Source organism: Mytilus californianus, unplaced genomic scaffold, assembly GCF_021869535.1.
Source record: "Mytilus californianus isolate M0D057914Y unplaced genomic scaffold, xbMytCali1.0.p SCAF_1, whole genome shotgun sequence".
Taxonomy (NCBI): Eukaryota; Metazoa; Mollusca; class Bivalvia; order Mytilida; family Mytilidae; genus Mytilus; species Mytilus californianus.
The window spans coordinates 39,969,745-39,989,858 of NW_026262581.1; the positions used below are offsets into that span (position 1 = coordinate 39,969,745).

Below are 20,114 nucleotides of genomic sequence, written 5' to 3' on the forward strand. Positions count from 1 at the left end.
ATTTTCCTTTCTTTTACAAAGTCCTTTGTGTATTTCAAAATGTTTTGCTGCTATGACCACGTTAATTTGTGCATAAAATTTTTCGATCTTAATAAAAAGGAAAAAAAAAATGTTGTGGATAACATCAAAATAGAGGCGAATATATTTTGTGTATCTATTTAATTGTGAAATGAAATAAAACAGAAAGCATGAATAATAAACACTTACCGTATGTAGTAATGGATTCAAGTAGTGACAAAAATGTGAAAGACACAATTAGATTGGCTATCCAGTTAACGGCAGTACTTATTGAAATTGCAGTTCCTCTGGCCCATATTGGGTATATTTCCGAATTAACTGTCCATGGCATAGGACCCAGTCCTAAATTGACAAGATGTTTTTTTTTATCATAAATGCAACACGATAAGATATTATGTTAAACAATCCTGAAATAATGTAACGTCACAGTACCCAAATTCTTCCGAGTACCCAAATTGCACCAATCATTAGCAAAAATAGCAACAGAAATCTTACAAGTTTTCGTAGAGACTAAACAATTTGTGTTTTTATGATTTGAAATTATGCAAGTCTTTCAACATAGGTAAATATATTTAAATATACACAAAGCGTTCACAGTATATATCAACAGATGAAGTATTCACTCCAAAAAGTAAAATCTATGGAAACATCGCCGTGTGACGTCCACAAAAAGTCAACTTTTAAAAATGAGCGATTGAAATATGTTACAGGCATCAATTTCTTAAAAAATAAATAATAAGCATGGACTTTTGGCAAATTATTCTAAATATTTGAAGAAATTAAACAATACATCAGTTTACAGATGTGAATTTTAGCATGGATGCAATTTGGGTACTCCTCATAACAGAATCATAGATCGTTTGGAGGTCGGTTCAAACCAATTTTTCAATGATTCAATATGGATTCAAAACTAAATTGATTGAACTATATAGTATATAAGGATACATCTTCAAAATAAACACAGAATGGAAACTTTTTTCTGGATCATAAATACACGTAGGTGACAAAACTGTCAAAATAGGTTTCAATTTGGGTACCCTCACGTTAACCATTACATGCAGTTACCTGCTAATTTCAAACATACATATGGTTTAGTTTAATGTTCATCACAAAAATCTCAACAAGAACAAAAACACACATTGCAGTTTATCAGTAAAATATCAAACAATTGTGAAAAATTATCCAAAGTTAATTGAAATTTATAGGAATGGAACAGGAACCTCAGCAATATTTCTAAAAAGATATTATTTCAGATTAGAAGCATTCTATTACATATTGTAATCGTAACGTGTATCTCCTTTCTCTGCCTTTTACCAAATATTCGAAAAAAATATTCTTTAGTCCAAAAAAATAGTATACATTTGAGCCAAAATTTTATGATAACCAACATGTTGGTTCTTTAGATTGCTCTTTAATGAAGCATTGTCTTCATCTATGTTTTGAACACTCATAGTCTGGTATTGAAGTAAAATAGAGTCCAGCGTCACATATATCATATGGCGCATATGTAATTTTACCATTTTGTCTCCTTTTAATTCCTTTATCATCACCACATTGAAAGACTGATTCTAACTAAATACTACAAAGAGCCTTAATCGCTCTTTTAGTAAAAATATGCCATATTGAAATTAACATAAGACAAGATTATTTACAAAATTTCTATTAATTTCTATAGATCCGTTATTGTTTAACATTTTTGGGGTGTCAGATTTCTGTTTTTGAAAATAAAAGACAACAATGCTATAATTGTCAAAAATGTCATTTAAGGGCAATACGTCATATAAGGTATCGATCAATTATTTCATGCATTTTGACATTTTTTTAGATCTTGTTTTGTTGACCATTTTTGTTGTTTCTGTTTATGTATGATACTTTTCAAAATAGAATTACTGTGACTTGACTACAGGTGTTGCTGTTTACCTTTTCCTATTTTTCAACCAGATTGTAAAATTGACATTACAATTGGGACATTTAAATTGACCAGTTGGTATTGTTAGAGTTGAGTCTACCTTGATGCTACCTGTACTTTTTTTTATTCACCTAACCCAAACTTACAGCATGCTTTTTTCCTGAAGTTTTTCTTCACTTAGGGTTATTCTATTATAAAATTGATAGGGAAGAAAATATTATTAGTTTTCATTGTTTTAAATCCCTTATTAGATGATTTCTTTAATTTGACCCAAAAATCTAGACCAGTAAAAGATTTTCTAACTGTATGTCAATATGTATGAAAATTAAAACTGTTTTTAAATAATAAATGAATGTAAATAGTGTTGTACCCTTATACATAGTATTGTCCAGTTGTCAGTGAGACGAGAAATAGCAATTCATGTGTTTTCAGTTTCAGTTTTCAGATGGATATGTTATGCATTTCTTCATATATCTATTCAAATTTTTCATTTGGAATATTATTCAAAGTGTTTGAAATCAATTGGAAACCGATGTGCATTACATAGTGGAATTTATTTAATTTGAATTCACTTCTTAGATGCCATATAATTTTGCTTCTTAAAATGTGACTTGTTTTTTTACAAGAATGGATTGTCATGAATTTATCAAGGAGGAAATAATTCATTCAAAATGTGTTGTGCGGCTTATACATGATGATGTACATGTAAAATTCGAAATAATTTTGGAGTATAAGGCATATAGGTTTATCTTTGAAATTTATTAGGATTTTTGTGCATAAAAAGACTGTGTTCACTCAAGGGAATTCACTTTTTATAAGATGGGATTTAGTTAATCTAAAAGGTAAATAAAAATCAAAAATGGAATGCAAGTAGGAGAAATAAGTTTATCCAACATGTTTCTGTGGCTTTTAAATGTGATTTTGAAAATAATCATTATAAAATTCTGGATCTAATATGAAGATGATGCACCTGTTTAAATGGGATATATATATCATAGAAAATGAAATAACATGTGAATACAGTGGATATAGTCAAATTTAGTGATAAAGTGAAAAATAAAAGTAAATTTTTCCAAAATATTCATAACATGAGGATAACAATTTTGAACGTGATATTAGAAATAATCAGTATAAAATTCTGGATCTTATATTGTTTAATTGTATCATATATAATGGGAAATGAAATAAAAACTGAATACTATGGATATAGTAAATTCAAGTGATATAGTGAAAAAAAAACTCCAAAAAATGTATAAAGTGAGGATAATTATTTTGAATGTGATATTGGAAATAATCAAAAATTACAAATTTCTGGATCTAATATAAAGACTTGGCACCTGTTTAATTGGAATATATATAATTGGAAATTAAACAGAATACTTTGGATGAAGAAAAAAAATCTAGTGATATAGTGAAAAATGTTAGAAAATATTCCAAAAAGTTAATAAAATTAGGAAAATGTTTTAAAATCATTTCAAATAGTGAAACTGGAATACCGGATGGGATATCAAATATCAGTGTCTATAAATAAAAGTTTATTCATAACCATTTTTTTTTTATTTTCACTATGCATAAACACTTTGTATAAGGCCCATGTCAATAAGTATTGAACAAATATCTAAATGAAGGAATACACACATGTGTCCTGGTGTCTATTAATCCTGGAAAATTATGAAAATTATGAAATAATTAAGATTTCCACAAGAGTAAAACAAAATTTTGAGTTATCTCCCAAAAGAGTAAAAGAAATAAAAGAGGTCTTTTCAACAATATAAAGGAAATCCAAGCACTCATAGTATTTGTCTATTAAAACATTAAGAGGAAAAGTAGTGCATTATATGACATGCAATTAAATACCTTGCAAGAAAAAAACATATACATTCTTCTTGTTCAAAGTTTTTGAAATAGTAGTAAATAAAAATCTCTTTTTCCTTCTAAATTTTGTGTTTCTTTAGCAATTGTATGGTCAATTACTTCAAGGAATACATTTATTTCTATGAAAAAAAGACTGTAATTATAATGTTTATTTCCTTTATAAAAATAAGGAGATGAGGTATGATTGCCAATGAGACAACTATCCTCCAAAGTTTAAATAAAGTGGATGTAAGCAATTATAGGCAACCGTACGGCCTTCAACAATGAGAAAAACCGATACCGTATAGTCGACTATAAAAGGCCTGTTTGCACCTGTCCTAAGTCAGGAATCTGATGTTCAGTAGTTATCGTTTGTTGATGTGGTTCATTAGTGTTTCTCGTTTTTATATAGATTAGACCGTTGGTTTTCCCGTTTGAATGGTTTTACACTAGCAATTTTTGGGACCCTTTATAGCTTACTGTTCAATGTGAGCCAAGGCTCCGTGTTGAAGACCGTACTTTGACCTATAATGGTTTACTTTTTTAAATTTTGACTTGGATGGAGAGTTGTCTCATTGGCACTCTTACCATATCTTCTTATATCTGTTTTATGAATCTCTAATGAAAACATTAGGAGATGAGTTGTTAAAAAAATCTGCAGTTTTTAACAAATTTTAGAACATGAAATAAATTTGTGGTCATACTCCAGCTTTATTTATACAATGTATACTAATTTATACTGTATATGCATGTTATGTTTTTTCAATAAAGACAAAAATTGAAGCCTGAATGCCACATGGATAACTTTTGAAAGACCTATTCCAATTTCACTACAACAGTAAAAATTGAACAGGTGAAGTGATAGGACAGCATCCAGGTAGACTCTAAATGCATGATTGATCATCTATTCATCAACTCTCACAATAGCAACTTGTCAATTTAAATGTCCCAATTGAATTGTCAATTTTACAATCTGGTTGAACAATAGGTAAAGGTAAACAGCAACACCTATAGTCAAGTCACAGTAAATAAAAGAAAACAAATCGTCGTTTAAGAGCAATTGTAATTCCCATAGTGGGTTAATTGATTTTTTCAGTTATATGTCATCTATTTAGATCTAAAATTGCTGATTGTGTTTGCTCTTCACAGTTTCTGTCTGTCTATATAATAACAGCTATCAAGATGATCGACAAAAAAGTATTTTTATGGCCTTTCCCCCTTTAAGGAGTCGATAAATTATTTTTATACTAGTACATGTAACTTGTAATTTTTTAGATTTGTTCCTTACACTTTTTGCTGATTACAGTTTCTTCCAGTCTATAATAGTTTTCAAATTGATAGACAAAAATATTTGAATCGGTCATAACTCGTCATTTAAGGAACGTAACTCCTGTAAAGAGATGTCTGCTAATTTTGGTACCAGTAGGAAAGGTAGATATTGATATTTTAAAGTTTTTCGGAAGTGCCATATTTTGTGTATCTATTTCTGTTTACACGATATAAGACAATCACCTGCATTTTACCCATATGTTCCATTTTGAACCCATAGTGAAAATGATTTTTGGTAGAGCAGAACAAGATTAACAAACTTTAAACTAGATACCCTATGGATCAATCACATAAAGTTTTATTTTACTTGTTTTAGTAGTTTAAGAGGAGAAAATCTTTGAAAAGGTTTATGGACGACAGACGACAGACAACAGACGACAAACGATGGTCGCCAGATGATGGCAAAAGCTCGTGATTACCATCGGCCAAATTAGCTAAACACAAGATATCGTTCTGGTCGCGAAAGTACGTTTAACATACAATATTTTCATTTCTCTTAATTTCAAGTGAACAGGAACTCAATTTGCATTTACGACCCAATTTAAATTGTCCACTTTTTTCTCTTTCTGAGATTCTGAATGATGACAATACGAAAATAAACAAAACAAAATGCTCAGTTGTGATTATTTGACACGTGTCTGAATGACTGAAAGAATTTATTTGACAATTTTTTTATTTTTATTGTTAAATTAGTGTAAAAAATTACTTAAATATACATTACTATGATAATGGATATTCCGAGACTTGTCTTTGTTTTGGTTTATGTTTTCCTCGTTTTATCCAAAATTTGAACTTGGTATGAAGCGCCTAGCTATTCGGTGATTCATTCATACAACATTATACAATTGTACGTATTTCTTGTCAATTATTTTCGCCTTTTAATTTCTTTAATATCACCACACTGAAAGACTGATTCTAACTAAATAAATACTTACTACACAGAGCCTTAGTCGCTCTTTTAGTAAAAATATGCAATATTGAATTAACATAAGAAAGATTATTTACAAATTTCTATTAATTTAACAAGGTGTCATTTTTGCAATACTACTTTTGTTTTATCAAAGTACCATAACTCCCGTTAGAAATGGTACAATCAAACTGAAAGTATAGTGTTACAGTTTAGGGGTAAGAATATTAGAGATGTTTGTATGCAATATTATTTAATTTAGAGTACATGCTCAGTTCCATGTTCTTGTTGTTCGTATTGTGTATGAAATATTGATATTACTATTTCATGCGTAAATTATATTGTTATTACTATTTCATGTGTAAATTATATTGTTATTATGAAACACTGTGACCGAAAAGACAGTACCAGTGAAGGTTCAGAACATACTTGTCTAAAACCAGGGCAATTAAAAATGACAAAACAGATGATATTGAACCTATAGAAATTTCTGCCAACTGGGTAGGTAGTAAACCCAAGTCTGAATTAAGAAAGGCCCAAATGAAAGATCATGTGATCAAATCTGTAGTTAATTGGGTGACAAATAACAGAAGGCCTACTTGGCAGGAAATTTTCTATTTAAGTAAGACACATAAAGCTCATTGGACCCAATGGAAACGTTTAACCCTGCGTTTGTTCCCTGGGTGATGGAATTTTATACAGGAAATGGGTGAATATGTCTATCCATAATACCAGCCTGCAATATGTACTACCAAGCTGTCTTCATCTTGAAGTATTGGAAATGCTTCATAATGACCCTGTAGCAGGAAACATGGGCACAACCCGTATCAAGATTTTATAAATAGGTATTGTCAACAATGTGTTGATTGTCAGAAACGCAAAGTTTCGTCTAAGAATACCAGGGGAGCCATGAAGACATATGTGGTGGGTGAAACCATGGGCCAGTTGGAATTTTTTCCCTGACTTTCTCTGATCTAGCTATATATATATATACGAACAATTAGCATGTTCCAGAGAGGTATACAGACAGTAAAAAAATAAATTGAAGTTGGTACTCCAGGAATTTATTCGCATAGCAACATGTTAAACCAATTTTACACCAAGCTTCTATAGCCTGCTGTACTCGTGTTTGCTACTTAAGGGGGGGGGGGAATGATAACATTGAATGGAAGTTTTGTTTTTTATTTCACCTTATTTTTATTTTTACTATTTACCAGAACATTTTTCCGTGAATCCATAATTGATAGCGTCTTTGCTAAAATGGGACAAACATTGAGAAGATCTAGTTTTTAGTGTTTACAGGGGAGGTAATATTTTGTCACTAGATTTCCCACTGTACCTGTCAACAACAAGGTAAGTTTTTAATCAGTTTATATACATTGCTCTTTTTTATAAACCATGTAAATGTAGTAAGAAGGTAGACATAATCACCTTTCTTTTTCCAATTGAATGTATCGATACGTTAACTTAAAAAAGTAAAAGTACACACTTGACCTAGTTATTACATATCTGATCTAATAAGTGTACCAGATCATTATTGATATCTGGTTCTTTATTTTGTAAATGATTTAAACGTAAAACGATATTTTCTTTTAGTTCTCAATAAAATTGTCTAATAATTCTATTATTGCAAGTGATGTGTTCAAGCTTTATTAGATTTCGAAGTTTCCATAGTGTCCATTCGGCTATGCATATTAGGATATTGCCAAATATAATTTCCTTTAAAGGCCTGTCATAAATACCTCTCTTGTAGAATTATTCATGTGTCAAGCGTACTTTTGTGAATATAGTTTTTAATTCTAATATTAAAGGGTAGATCTTTTTACAATTATAATTAAGATGATTTTGTGTTTCAATGTGATTTTTGCAAAAATAAAAGAATGCTGAAATCGATGTAGTCTAGATTCGGTGTAAATAATGTTGTGAATGGACTTCCAATGGAATTCACAAATTCAATTTTTTATACGGAGATTTCTTAAATAACCCTAAACCGATTTCCAGCCGATACATATAGCAAACTCAGTTTCCCATCTTAATTGTGCCTTAGGTATGGTATTTTGATTAAGTAGTACGTGTTGAATATCTTTCGGTTTTATTTTTCTTGTTTTAGTAGTTTAAGAGGAGAAAATCTTTGAAAAGGTTTATGGACGACAGACAACGGACAACAAACGATGGACGCCAGATGATGGCAAAAGCTCGTGATTACCATCGGCCAAATTAGCTAAACACAATATATCGTTCTGGTCGCGAAAGTACGTTTAACATACAATATTTTCATTTCCCTTAATTTAAAGTGAACAGGAACTCAATGTGCATTTACGACCCAATTTAAATTGTCCACTTTTTTCTCTTTCTGAGATTCTGAATGATGACAATACGAAAATAAAACAAAACAAAATGCTCAGTTGTGATTATTTGACACGTGTCTGAATGACTGAAGGAATTTATTTGACAATTTTTTTATTTTTATTGTTAAATTAGTGTAAAAATTTCTTAAATATACATTACTATGATAATGGATATTCCGAGACTTGTCTTTGTTTTGGTTTATGTTTTCCTCGTTTTATCCAAAATTTTAACCCCAAACCGATTTCCAGCCGATACTTATAGCAAACTCAGTTTCCCATTTTAATTGTGCCTTAGGTATGGTATTTTGATTAAGTAGTACGTGTTGAATATCTTTCGGTTTTATTTTACTTGTTTTAGTAGTTTAAGAGGAGAAAATCTTTGAAAAGGTTTATGGACGACAGACAACGGACAACACACGATGGACGCCAGATGATGGCAAAAGCTCGTGATTACCATCGGCCAAATTAGCTAAACACAATAAATCGTTCTGGTCGCGAAAGTACGTTTAACATACAATATTTTCATTTCCCTTAATTTAAAGTGAACAGGAACTCAATGTGCATTTACGACCCAATTTAAATTGTCCACTTTTTTCTCTTTCTGAGATTCTGAATGATGACAATACGAAAATAAAACAAAACAAAATGCTCAGTTGTGATTATTTGACACGTGTCTGAATGACTGAAAGAATTTATTTGACAATTTTTTATTTTTATTGTTAAATTAGTGTAAAAATTTCTTAAATATACATTACTATGATAATGGATATTCCGAGACTTGTCTTTGTTTTGGTTTATGTTTTCCTCGTTTTATCCAAAATTTTAACCCCAAACCGATTTCCAGCCGATACTTATAGCAAACTCAGTTTCCCATTTTAATTGTGCCTTAGGTATGGTATTTTGATTAAGTAGTACGTGTTGAATATCTTTCGATTTTATTTTACTTGTTTTAGTAGTTTAAGAGGAGAAAATCTTTGAAAAGGTTTATGGACGACAGACAACGGACAACACACGATGGACGCCAGATAATGGCAAAAGCTCGTGATTATCATCGGCCAAATTAGCTAAACACAATATATCGTTCTGGTCGCGAAAGTACGTTTAACATACAATATTTTCATTTCCCTTAATTTAAAGTGAACAGGAACTCAATGTGCATTTACGACCCAATTTAAATTGTCCACTTTTTTCTCTTTCTGAGATTCTGAATGATGACAATACGAAAATAAAACAAAACAAAATGCTCAGTTGTGTTTATTTGACACGTGTCTGAATGACTGAAAGAATTCATTTGACATTTTTTTTATTTTTATTGTTAAATTAGTGTAAAAATTTCTTAAATATACATTTCTATGATAATGGATATTCCGAGACTTGTCTTTGTTTTGGTTTATGTTTTTCCTCGTTTTATCCAAAATTTTAACCCCAAACCGATTTCCAGCCGATTCCCATTTTAATTGTGCCGTAGGTATGGTTTTTTGATTAAGTAGTACGTGTTGAATATCTTTCGGTTTAAAATTTTTGGGAGTTATATTAATACCTGAAATTGTGTACAGATCTAAGTTGTCTAATTTAATTAACAAATTGACCTGCTGACTCGGTAAACTGTTTATACCCCTTAGTATATCTATGTACATTTTAGGTATATCATTTTTAATTTTTGAATATTCGGCTATGCAACTCTTTTATCAATAAGTCGGTTATATATAGAATCACAGTTTTGAAAAGTATTTGTTTCAAGATTCCATATGTTACTAATAGTTGTTATTTTACTCTTGCTGAACGATTTAAAATATATAGATTTTCTTTTGAATTTAATATCATAGTTACAAAAAAGTCGAGTTTTCAGTATTTCTTCCTTCGTATAAGGTGTATATGTTCTGATAAAGAGTTAAGGGCATTTATATAGAACGGAGGAATTGATGATAGACTAGAACTAAATACATCTGTGCATCTACATAATAAATACTCTTCATCAAATATTACATCAAAATTTTTTAACCAGTTTTTACCCGAAATATTCCAAGTTTCTTCATCTGAGTGAATGATCTTATATAAACATTTTATTTGTCTACTCTTTACAAAAGAACAAAAATGTTAATCATACCAATCCCTCCCTTTGTAGTGTCTAAGCAACAAACATTCCTATCTATTTGGTTAACTTTATCATTCTAAATAAACGCCCAAAAGAGTTTGTTTATTTCGTTTAAATATTGGTTTGGAATCCCACGACGTCAATTTCAACCCCTGTTAAGGACAATATCATACTTTTTACCATAAGAGTTTTGTCGGTGAAGGTCAGATTTCTGGTTTTCCAGACCTTCAGACAACTTTTTATTTTATTGATTTTATCACTGCAAATCATATTATCGTCTATTTCATATCCATGATGGACCCCTAGAGTTTAAAACAGTTTTTCACCCATATAATTTTAGTAAACCTAGGTTTTTTGCCTTTTAACCTCCCTATAAACATACCTTTTGTTTTATCGTAGTTAATTCTAGCCTCAGAAGCAAATTCGTATATTGTTAAAATTTCAAATGACTTTTCAACTAATTTTTCGTTTTTATTCAATAATTGAGTGTCATCTGCAAAGAGACTGATTTTTGTTTCATGAGTATATGTATTAGCAGGTAACTTAATGCCTTCAATGTCTCTATAAGCCCTTATTGCCCAAGCCATTGGCTCAGCTTGAATAGAAACAAATCCATTTGTTTTAATGCATGTTTAATGCATGTTTTTGAATCTTTTAATATCATATTTATCCACATACAAAATTTCGGTCCAAAATTAAATTTTTGCAAACAAGCTAGGACCCATCCCCATTATATTCGATCGAAAGCTTTTTGCTGATCTAAGTATACAATAACCCCCTCTTCGTCTTCTACATCAATGTAGTGTATTATATCTTGGATTAATCTGTTTGCTTCACTGATATTTTAACCTTTACGAAACCTTTTTGGTCTGGATGTATTAATTTGGGTAAGACATCTTTTAATCTGAATGATAAGATTTTAGCTATTAATTTTTAGTCACTATTAAGTACAGTTAATGTTCTCCAATTTTTTAAGTTCTCTCGTTCGCCCCCTTTAAAAAGTAAAGATATCATTCCTCTACTTTGTGATTCACAAAGCGAATCACTTTCAAAAATTTCATTTACTAAATCTGTAAATTGGTCCTTAATAACATCCCATATATCTGATAAAAGTTGGCTATAATACCATCTTCACCAGGAGACTTGTGAATTTTAAGACTTTTTACAGCTTGTAAAATCTTAGAGTATTCTATATTTTTTTTCTAAATTTGATTTTTCGTTTTCCTCTAATGTGCTTTCAATAAACTGTAGTAGCCAGTTACCTTTTTCCTCGTCCCAACCCTCGCTTTTAAATACTTTTTCGTAAAATTTGAGCTGTTCATCTTAAATAGAATCGATATCAGATTCAAAGGTACCATCTTCCCATTTTATCCTATTCCACAATTTACTTTGCCCGTTGGATTTTTCTAAATGAAAGAAGTACCTGGAAGATGTTTCCTCTTCTTCAAACCATTTACATTTAGATCTTATCTTAGCAGCTTCAGATTTCTTTTCGTAAATTTCTTTTAATGTTTTTTTCAAGTTCAATGATCTTTGCTAATTTGTTATTGACCGTGTCAGATTTGAGATGCTCAAGTTCGTTTTCCATTTGTTTAAGTTTTTATCATTTACATTTAATTTGGCGAATATTTCCACACATAACGCCCGTATATAGTGCTTGGTAACGTCCCACCAATTTCTTAAATTTTTGTAATGAACAATTTTTGATTTATGGTCTTCCCACATTGTTAGAAAGGCGTATTTGAATTCTTCGCTCTAAATAGTATTTTCATTCATAACCCATACCCCTGGTCTACCTCATTCAAACTTATTTTAGCACTTACTAAATCATGGTCACTAAAGGGAAAGTGAGTAATTTTTACATTTGTCATTTTATTAAGAAGATCTTTGCTGACTAACATGTAATCAATTCTTGATTGTGTATAAGTCATATGGAAGGTATACCTTCTACATTATGTAGCTTCAGGGTTTAAAGTTCTCCAAGCGTCGCATCAATTATTTTTATTAATCATATACTTCAGTTCGTCATGACTTATGTCATTACGAGAATGGACCGGATATCGATCACAGTCCTTATAAGGTACACAATTAAAATTTCAACATTTACAGCGGAATTATCAAATGAAAGTGATTTTAAAAAACGTTTTCTTTGTTCGCCGTCATTTGGGGAATAAATGCATCGTAATGATAATTTTATTTATTCGTTAAAAACTTCAAAATGAATCAATCTGCCTTGGTCATCTTAAAGATATTCTGTAAAATTATTATTCAATAATATATAGCTACACCACGAGAGTCATTTGAACCGCAGTTCCAAGTGCTATTGCCCCCAATTATTTTTTTTTCATTCCCTTTTCCATTTTTCAGTTGTATCTGTACAGGAATGAGTTTCCTGTAAACATATAATATCGTAATTTCTATTACTTAACCATTGAAATACATAATTTCTATTCTTTTTATAACTTATCCGTTAACATTAATACTTGCTAGTTTTAAAGGAAAACTATCTGAATTTTATATATAAAAAAATAGTTTTCGAGTAATCATTTTGTTTTTGACCTCGTGTTTGACCAAAGAACTTTTATTTTTCATATATTATTTTAAAATAATCTGGATTTGCGTTTGCCCTCATATTTATTATTAGAGCACTTCAAATGTTTACAATCAGAAATGTCACGTGACAAATAATCGGTAACCAATATTAAATGTTTTACAGTAATTTTGCTTACTCGATCGTGACAAAAAAGTGTATTGCGTCGCATAAGCCATATTATCAAGAAAAATACAAATATAACGTTTTTGAATTCGGTGTAAACAGTGATATTATTACACCGAAATGACAATACATATACTATGAACAGACAAATAAATTGACATTTACATACAAATATATTGACATTTACGTACATATATAACATTTACATCATAATACAATTCACACATATACGCAAACAAATACGGTGGACAAACAAAAAATATATAAGCAAATACAAAATTAAGTTAATAAATGACATATATTTTGGTAGTTTATAAAGTTTTATATATATATATATATATTTTAATTTGAACAAGTCTTAAGTTGAAAACAACGTTCAAACCTATGATTGCGTTGGATAAAAACCGGAATTTTTATACGTATGCATGCAAAACAAATTTCTTGGTAGAGGGGTCTAAATACAGCACAAATATCATTTTCCATAAGACCAAAAAAGTGAAAAAGTATATTTTAACAAAACGCATTTGACTAGCAGGTCGAACAACGGATGTTCTGAAAAATTATATTTTAATTTGTATACCTTTCCATTTTTTACAAATATTAAAAATAAAAAGTACAACCGGTTAAAATAAGGATCTGCTTTGAAAACGTAAGATATTAACTTCCACCAAGAGAGTCTTGTTTGGTTGGTCGTTTACTTTGTCTGCAGAGGAAGGCGTTGTTCTTGAATCACTCCTGTCAGTGACGGTACGTTTCCGTTCTATAACTGGGGTTTCAAGGACAGATGTTGGTGTATAAAGTAAAATCACAAAATACTGAACTCCGAGGAAAATTCAGAAAGGAAAGTCCCAAATAAAGAAATTTGCTATCAAAGCACACATTTTGTCTTTTCCTTCGGGACTTATATGGACACCACTTACGTCACTTGTGTCGAATATTGTTCGTACAGTAATTCCCGATTTACAAAACTCACCGTCGATATCAACGTAGTATAGTTCCTCGTCTATTGAATAGAAATTTTTAATGAAGGTATTAACTAAGTTAGTTGTCTCGTTTAACTTTGTGATGTTGTGACCTTTGCTTTTGCGGTGCAAAACACTGCAGATACCAATATGTATCTTGGGAAAAGTTTCTTTGACTTTCGCTATTGCTTTAGTGTAAATAATATTCACATGATCACTGTCATCTCGGTTTTTTGTTATGTCATTTGTCCCAAAACACAGTGCAATTTTGTTTATATGAGTGAATGATGGATTAATTTTCTTACGACCTAAATTTATACACATGTCTATATCGTCCAGAGTGGCTCCGGAGATTGACGCATTGACAACATTTTGCTGAAAGTCACCAAGAAGTTTGGCATTTGATGCACCAATAATGAGGTTTACCCTGTCTTTTATATGTTCGATGATTTATGTGTAGGGTGCATTGTGTGAGATGGCTTGACACCAGTTTCAGCAATTGTTTCATTTTCATTAAGCGAAGGTAATGTTTCGTTAATTGTTGTCTCAATGGACGTTTCACATGTAGATTTATTTTGCTCATTCTGCATCGATTGACGACCTTCTAATATTTCGGATGTTTACGGACCAAAGTCATGTTTTGCCTTTTCAAAAGCAAAATTTTCACATTCTGATCGATTGTGACCATCCTGTTTGCAAAAACTGCATGTTGGCTGATTTTAGCAATCCCTAGCAATGTGACCATTCTGTGTGCAATTATAGCAATATTTTTGTTCCTGTTGTAGCTTGGGGTTTTGAGGACAGGCGTACCAAACGTGATTATAAGATTTGCAGTATTTACATTCTGTATGATGATTGTCTGCAAAACGACGAAGTTTGTTCTGTTCGGTAATGTGGACTGACAGTTTAATTTGTATGTACCTGGTCCCATTTTCAATGGTCGTACCTTTGATATACCCCTTTGAACAGATGGTGGAATAACATTTCCGAAACGAAGCATCTGGGTTGCAAAAAAGCAATTATCTAGTTCGTATGGTAAGTCTTTTACAGTGACATTTGTAATATTTTTCTGAACATCATAAAATGAAACTGATCTGTTCTTTAATGTTATTCCACTTGTTAAAAGATTTCCCTTAGATTCAAAATCTTGTAGAGATACTATGCAGTTAGTTTCCGTAAACTGGATAGATTTCACATCATCTAGACTTATAATTTTCTTTATTTCCCCTAAAACATCATCGTAGGATGTCCTTCGGAAATATTTTGTACTAAACTGTATGGAAAAATCTCTTCTGGTAGGGGACATTATGTTTAGAGTTTGTTTAGAGTTGTGAGTATATTCCAGGAATGCATGTAAACAAGTCAGGTTTATACCAAATACTACCAAAATGTCACAAACTTTTGTAGAATCAATGGCAAACCACTTCCTGACGATATAATCCTGAAGATAAGAGTCCAGATCAAGCAAATAATAACAGTTTTTCGAATTTTTCCCGAACCTCAAAAAACACATCTTCATAACCAAGGGACATAATTCGATAATTTTGGGATTTTTATGAGACAGCTATTCACAGAAATCCAACACTCAGCGACGTACAAAAGTTTAACAACTTGAAGTCACTCCTACTGGTCGGAGCGTTGCAGACCATAACAGGTTTTTCTATGACAAACTCCAACTACTGCAAAGCTATTTTATTGTTACAAGAGAGGTAAGGATAGATTCATACTATAATACAAACATACATGCAATCTCTACTTGATATTCCGCCGCCAATTTATACTTTAGCTAGCCTCCGCAATTAATATGACAAAACCGAAACTTACCTACGAGGTCTAGAGTCGCTCGGCCAGACAGATGCCATAAATGAGTGATCTGCAAGAAAGTTGCTAGTCGACCGTATTCGGCTCCAGATCGACAACCTTCACCTAAAGACCGACTTACAGAAACACCCCCGTTTACAGTAACCGGAGTAGATTTTACTTGTGCCTTAAATGTAAGAAACACAGATGGACAAACTAGTAAAGTATATATATTTGTTTATTTACCAGCGCAAACATCCGTGCTGTACATTTGGAGGTAGTGATGAAATTATCTGAACAGACATTCTTATTAGCGTTTCGAAGATTCGCCAGTAGAAAATCATTGCCAAAAACAATGATTTCTGACAACGCTACAACATACATCGCAGCCGCCAACCAGATTGAGGAATTAACACGTTCACCATCAGTTATAGAAAAACTCGGCACTACATGGAAGTTTATACCAAAGAGAGCACTATGGTATGGTGGCTTTTGGGAGAGGCTGATAGGACTTACATAGGACTGTATCAAGAAGACATACTCTGATTAACGTTGAACTATTTAGGACCATCGTTACGAAAGTTAAGACTATACTCAACGACAGACCTTTAACAGATCCGTTAGATGAACCGCTCACCTCGTCGCACTTGCTTTACGGACGTAGGATAAAATCGCTACCTTACCCTGCGAATCGAGAATTGGAACATTCACTAAATGATATGATCAATAAATCTATAAATAAACTGTTTAAAATGAAATCACAGATTATTCAAAGTTTTTTGGTGTAAATGGAAACATGAATACTTAACATCTACGAGAATATCATCGCAATATGGGGAACAATAAACAGCTGATCAGCATTGGAGACGTCGTACAAATATATGAAGATTCGCCGAGGATCAAATGGACTCTAGCTATGTTGAAAAACTCAATGAAGGAGGAGACAGACAAGCAAGATCTGCCGTCATACGGACTAAAAATGGACTAACATCACGTCCGATCACAAATTTTACCGACTTGAAGTCAGTTTAAGTAGTGATTGTATTAACAATAAAAGTGATGTGGACAATATAGACTGTGCAATTAAAGCATGTCGCAAAGCTAAGATGGTTGCCAGGAGAAGATAAAGAAACGGACTAAGTGAAAAATATAAAGACTGAAAATGAGTAAATAGCGAGATTTAATATAGTTTTCCATGGACATTAATTCATTTGAGAGACGCTTAAAGTTTTCAGTTATTTTATTTTTTTGATAATTCATTTCAATGTAATTTAGTAATTTTTTGCCAATTTCACTTTTGTGCGGCCTCCAGTATGTCGTAAATACCGCACACATGACGTTTACTTTGTATCGCGCTTTATGTAAGACGTGTTACTATAGCTTTCTAATACATCTATCAAATAGTCAACTGACTGAAATTCTTCATCGGAGAACCACATATAATTCGTCTCAACGTTAGCCTAACAATGTTAGATCTACAAATTTGCGTTAGCAAACTTTTGTTCTTCCCTCAGCATGATGCGAACCCTTGCTTCTGTTACATCATGGCAACACCGCCTGCACTGTGTTCCGCGTCAAAGACCACTTGGTCAACTGGGCTATATAAAAATATAGCTTTGGTAAGTCGAGTAATGACTTTCCTCGTCGACTTTATCTAGGATTGTAACACAGTAATCGAGTTTTCAATATCCCTTGATATTTTTCGGAATAAAATATTAATCTCATCAAAGATACCAGGCTCATAATTTGGTACGCAAATCGCACGTCTCGTCTTAATAAACTCATCATAGTCGCTAGAATCAAAACAGTTAGAGGGCCAAATAAAATACGAAGTTGAAAAGCAAGAAAAAATGAAAAAAATGACTTTATCTTCTTTGTCGTAAATTTTATTTCTTAACTAACCATTACAGTCAATTTATTGCTGCTAGTTAGATATGAAGCAAAAATAAGTCTATATGTGAAGCATTTGTCATACACAGGTTTGTAAGGAAAAGCAAATAAAAAATACGATTCGGGATTCAAGCAGTCTTTCACATTTTCAACAATTCAACAAACAAAATAAATCTTATTTCATATGCAATCATCAGGTGTTACAAACTTATATCTCCATTTTAACTGTTTGGACTATTTTTTTTTTTTTTTAAGCGACACTTAGACTTTAGTCAGAAAATTATCGTTTCCATGCCAAACTATTGATTTGACAAAAGACAAAAAATACGTAAACAGATCTTGTTGAAATGCAAAACATTTCTTTTAATTCATGATACAGAAACATAACTGTGCATCCCCAAACGTACATTGACATGTTTTTTTTTTTTTGTTGTTGGTTACTCCCTCATTGACCTAAATGTATATCCTAATCTACTGTTAGTCATACTGATTGTTTGTTTAAATAATTTTGAATAAGATATTAGTAAATGCTTACCAGGTGCAAATCCTATTACAAACAATGCTAGACCTAACACAGCCATCCAAGAGTATTCAGTTGGACAATAATTATCTGCCCAGGTAAAATCTTTCATATCATGCTCGTAGTTTTCTTTATTACATCGAAAATTTATGGAGAAATTACCAGTACTATTTTTAAAACTGAAATTTGGATCCGCATATCTTTCTGGGTGATCTGAATATACGGGAAGGCATGACCCTGAGGCAGTTGGGTTGTCTTTAACGTAACAAAATCCACAGTCTTTATTCCTGACACAAGGATCGCATTTCCTAAAAAAAAATATTTGAAAGTTTTCACGTCAAAATAGAATGGAATAAACTGACAACAATTCAAGGTGTATTACCATCGCAACTAAATTTAACAAATGATTTTGTAAATATTATTACTGCAAAAAAGGTTGACATCGCTACCCAATGCCAATTTCAAATCATTCGATTATCACGCACACATACTACTTGTAGTTGAAATTTACCAAGCTACATGGTCTTTCATTTACAGTTCAAACATCTATTATATTAGTGTGCGCAAATCCATTGAATTCAGTAAAATTTTCGTCAAAATTACCTACCAGCATTTCAAATCACTTTTTACAAATAACAAAAAATCTACATTGAACTCTAACCATAAGAGGGACTAGAGTAAAGAAACATGGTAACACGGACTTCTCCTTTCCCGCAGCATGACCCATGGTGAGTGATAATCCGTTTAGCAAAAGTATTGATACGAAGCCATGTCAGTTTGTAGTTCACATTAATGAACCCTGGAAACAACATTTTAAGATTCCGTTGCTAGGAAAATGTTTCTGCTCCTATCAAATTTTTAATTTTATCCATCCAGATTGCATTTCCAATTCACTTTATTTATTATTATTCACTTGGCTTCGTCAAGAACATGCATTGGCATTACAAATTTGTCACTTTGTGGTGAGAAAACTGCAATTAATGAATAAAGAAATCGACTGCAGTGGTACAGGTATACATGTAACAACTGATGGTCCATGTATACCTCAGTTTGGTTCAGTTTAAGCAATAGATAATATGAAAATAACCCCCTTTTCTGGCTATAGATATGTTGTAAAACACAAAGAACACAAATTGGTTTAATCCTTATTTAAAATGAACTGAAAATGTCAGAAAAATGAATTTTTTTTATTTATCTCATTTCAAAACCAGCAAAATATTTAATTTGCATTAAACAGTCACTTGTCGTGTCATACGATAGTTAAGTTACTATATATCTTATACAACAAAGTATATCTTTCTACACACTGAATACAAAAGTATGTGGTTGAAGATATTTTTCTTGTGACAAAGGGAATAAAGAAACATCGTCTCGATTTATACAAGTGATATCCGGTAATAAGCTGTAGTAATTATTATTGTTATTCCGAGATGCACTTTATTTATACTTTTAAGTGGAAAAAGAACTAAACTTAACAAATAAATGCATGTGATGAAATTATGTTATTCGTGAAACAGTTTTTAAAATGTTCCTAGGAATGACAACAAATTGAAATTTAAAATGTTATTGAAAAAACGAGCAAATCGAACCAATTATAGAAATGAATTATGTCTAATAAGATAAACTCATTATAGATACCAGGATTAAATTTCGTACGCCAGACGCGCGTTTCGTCTACAAAAGACTCATCAGTGACGCTTCAATCAAAAAGTTAAGGCCAAATTAAGTATGAAGTTGGAGACTATTGAGAACCCAAAATTCAGCTA

General features: G+C 31.5%; 2 protein-coding genes across 3 annotated transcripts in view; one reads left to right on the plus strand and one right to left on the minus strand.

Moving 5' to 3' along the window:
- Positions 1-20,114, plus strand: part of LOC127701625 (terminal uridylyltransferase 4-like) — a 697,935-nt gene that overhangs the window by 42,371 nt on the left and 635,450 nt on the right. The gene's annotated exons all lie outside the window — the stretch shown is intronic.
- The window catches only part of LOC127702133 (proton myo-inositol cotransporter-like), an 84,324-nt gene that overhangs the window by 6,988 nt on the left and 57,222 nt on the right, over positions 1-20,114 (minus strand). Inside the window, exons 8-9 of the mRNA XM_052206230.1 lie at positions 18,364-18,656; positions 208-360 (exon numbers count right to left, since the gene is read on the minus strand). Of these exons, the coding sequence (XP_052062190.1) occupies positions 208-360; positions 18,364-18,656 (446 nt within the window). The remainder of the gene's footprint in view (positions 1-207; positions 361-18,363; positions 18,657-20,114) is intronic.